A 3,673-nucleotide genomic window follows, 5' to 3' on the forward strand; every position below is an offset into this window, starting at 1 on the left:
ACGTTGTCTGAACATGTCGGCTGGTCGCGTGCCTTCAACTTATCATTCTTTAAGGGGACAGCTCATGTGTTTTGTGTGTGCTTTTTGGGATTGGGGTGAGGGGGGTGGGGGGACTACTTGTTTGACTCTGGACAGCTGGTCTCCTTTCTCCCCCAGCATCCCTCCTCCTCTTCCTTCTCCTCCTTCTCTTCATTCACTCAACTCAGATGGTGTTTCTCTGCAGAGCGAAGCAGTCGACTTCACTGATGGTTGACTGGATATAAACTCTTCATTCAAATGGATCCATGCTGACAATTTGGACATTTGGACATGCATTTGCACCTAATTGATTGACTGAATGGATTATTGATTACTTGTTTCAGTACTGATCAAATACTGCAGAGTGGCTAAAACCGGACTGGTTCCTACAGAGAAATAACAGCTGGACTAACTGTATTAGACTGGCACGGTACGGCTGCTTTCATGTCATAATTAGTAGTAGCAGTAGTGGTGTTAGCATTAGTAATAGAACATTTCCACTGTTGTTAAAAACGTTAATATATGCCTTGTGTTGAGATGATTCAACAACAATTTAACTATGTAATATTTACTTTCTCTCCTTTTCTTTTTTCTCCATTTCTCTCCTCTCCTCTCCTCTCCAGATGTTGATGATCTTTGTGTTCCTGCTGCTGTTCTTCCTCTCCTCTCCCCCCGTCTCCTCCTCTCCTTTGGCCAAGGTAAACTCACAGTAACAATGAGATGTTTTTGTACTGAAAAACAATGTTTAACCAAGACATATCTGCTGTTTGGCCGTTACAATAGAAGCATTACATAATTACTGTGCAGGTTCCTCTTATTTATGAGCAGCTACACTCGCATGAAAACAGGACACTGTTCAATTTAAAGAAAGATTAAATAAAGACTTAAAACAGGGAGAATGGTTGAAAACACTGAATGCTGATAGGTACACTGAAGGGTTAGGATGAAAACACTTTCAATTCATTTCCCATTATTCCCAAAACCAGAAAAGTTCAGAAAAGACTGATGTTGACCTCTGACTGCAGGAAAATAAGAGTGTGAGTGTGAGTGTGAGTGTGTGTGTGTGTGTGTGTGTGTGTGTCTCTAGGTCACGGAGGTACATGATTTAAGAAGGTGTTGGCTTGTAGAGGTGAAATCTACAATGTGTTTTGTTCGGAAACTGATTTTGAAGAAACATGGAAGCTACACACCGACGCACACACCCACGCACACACGCACGCACACACGCACACTCACACAGGTGAGCAGGTCCTAAGGTATGTGCTTGATTAGGGCTGTCAGCAGCTCATCTCTAATCTCAGTCACTGCACCGGTGATTCCAGTTAAACACTCGGCTGTGTGTTTGTTTCCAGCTGCAGTTGTTTTCTCTCCTTTGAGTCAAAAATATCGACTCCACAGAACAACTTTAGTGTTCATTCAGTATAATACAATTAACGTTAATTAAATTAAAAATGTCTTGTTTTGTCTGTTCGTTCACCACTTTGGTACAGACTGAATATCTCAACTATTGTCCTCTCAACTTTAGTGATTCCCCGACTTCTCCAGCCTCACTGAGCTGCTATAGACTAAACTCTCTTAGTGGAAATATTCATGTCAATAATGTGGTCGATCCTTAGTGGCATTTTCTGTTTGTAAAAGGACTCAGACCTAATGTAGGCAGGGAGTGAAAAAACATTGCCAAAAACAACATGAAAACATCTTAAAACATAAGAGATATTAGCAGTAATAACAGCTTGAAAAAGGAGCCTGGAAGAATTTAAGTGCAAAAGGTGATTGTGATTTAGCACTACAGTTGAGCACTTTGATGGAGGCTGGGATAAATGTGAATGGGGGACAAAAAGATGAATGAAAAGTGAGAGTGGAGGAGAGCAAAAGGAGAGAAAAGAGAAAGACTGGGAGGACAAAAAATGAACTGAACACAACTGGGTCCACAAGGGAACTGGGAAACAGGGTTAGACTTGAACTTGTGATTACAACAACACATCGCTGCTATGTGTGTGTGTGTGTCTGTGTGTGTGTGTGTGTGTGTGTGTGTGTGTGTGTGTGTTAGTGTGTGTGCGTCCGTGTGTTTGGCCCCAGTCAGCTGTTTGCTAACAGCAGGTTTGCAGTGTAGCAGATGTCAGCTGGAGGTGGCAGATGTATCTATTGTGTGTGTGTGTGTGTGTGTGTGTGTGTGTGTTTGTGTGTGTGTGTGTGTGCGTGTGTGTGTGCGAGAGAGAGAGAGTCATTGTCCTGCAAAATGGCGTGGGTCTCTCAGTGGGAGGTCAAGGGTCACCATCTGGAGTGTGAAACACACTTCTCACTTCTTTTTTATTCTTTACTATACAACAGAATCCAAAAATAACATGAAAACATGATGTAGCGCTCTCTCTCTCTCTCTCTCTGTGTATGTGTGTGTGTGTCAGGATCAGTCAGTGTGTGCCAGAACCTTCTGCGGCGCAGGACGAGAGTGTGTGTCGACCGACAGAGGAGAACCAGTCTGTCGCTGTTTACAGGTAAAAGTCATTGAATGCCTCGTGAACTTGTCCTATCACGTCAAGTCCAAACGTTTTTCTGTTCACTCTGCAGGTGATTCCTTCCTCACTGCTTTTTAAACTACTTTCATAACTGAATTAAAATTCTCATGTTACTTCTTACATTATAGAAACACTCTGATTGTTCACCATCTGTCTCTCTCTGTATGAAATTCAAGGTTCACTTCAGGTTTGTGTTGTAAAGGCAAGTATACTATCTGTATGACACAACATAAAAAACACTAACGAAACGCAGCAAACATTGATTAACTTCAATAACATCTGAAATATACTGGATATCATTTAAGTATTTGCTCTAGATTTACAGTTGTGCACATGAGTTTACATTCCCATGCTTAAGTTGACTAAAAAGAAAAATAAAAATATCATCTTTTGGAAATTTATCTTAAAGCCTTAATTAAAAACAAGGTAAAATCCAACCTTTAAACACCAATTTTGAATTTTGAATAAACAATATATTGTGAATAAATAAAAGTTCTTCGTTAAAATACAGGGGCGATTAGTATACACCCTCCTATGTTAAATTCCCAAAGTGGCAGGCCCAGTTTTATCATTAAAGGCCAGTTATTACATGGATCAGGTTACTATGCATCCTGATCAAGTTCCCTATGCCTTTGGAATTAATTATGTAAACTTATGAGCACAACTGTATAGGGTTCAGAAAAAAAATCTAAAAATCAATGTCAGTGATGTATATTTAGAATTATGGTTTGTGTTTATTCTGTAATGCAACACATTGATCATTGCTTGTTTTGATCTCATTCATCTTAAAACTGATGCCACATTTTGACTCTTGTGGCTCATTCTGTGTTATACATTTTATACTTGTATAAGTCTGGATCCCTGTATCCATAGTTGTCTTCTGCAGATGTTTTTTGCGTGTAACTTCTGTTGACCGCCCGCTCCCTCTGCAGCAGTGTGACGTGACGGAGCACTGGGTGTGCGGCAGTAACGGCAGATCCTACAGGAACCACTGTGAGCTGCACAGAGACGCCTGCATCACCCAGACCAAGATACACCTGGAGCACAGAGGACACTGTCTGGGTCAGCACAGACACACACACACACACACACACACACACACACACACACACACACACACACACACACACACACACACA

At 41.1% G+C, this 3,673-nt stretch overlaps 1 protein-coding gene across 1 annotated transcript in view; it reads left to right on the top strand.

Annotated features, from left to right (window-relative positions):
• Window positions 1-207: 207 nt before the first annotated feature.
• The window catches only part of LOC117960315 (follistatin-related protein 1-like), a 6,736-nt gene continuing 3,270 nt past the window's right edge, over window positions 208-3,673 (top strand). The window contains exons 1-4 of the mRNA XM_034898144.1: window positions 208-448; window positions 642-716; window positions 2,424-2,513; window positions 3,467-3,596. Of these exons, the coding sequence (XP_034754035.1) occupies window positions 642-716; window positions 2,424-2,513; window positions 3,467-3,596 (295 nt within the window). The 5' untranslated portion in view covers window positions 208-448. The remainder of the gene's footprint in view (window positions 449-641; window positions 717-2,423; window positions 2,514-3,466; window positions 3,597-3,673) is intronic.

The sequence above is a fragment of the Etheostoma cragini genome, chromosome 17, assembly GCF_013103735.1.
Source record: "Etheostoma cragini isolate CJK2018 chromosome 17, CSU_Ecrag_1.0, whole genome shotgun sequence".
NCBI classification, from domain to species: domain Eukaryota; kingdom Metazoa; phylum Chordata; class Actinopteri; order Perciformes; family Percidae; genus Etheostoma; species Etheostoma cragini.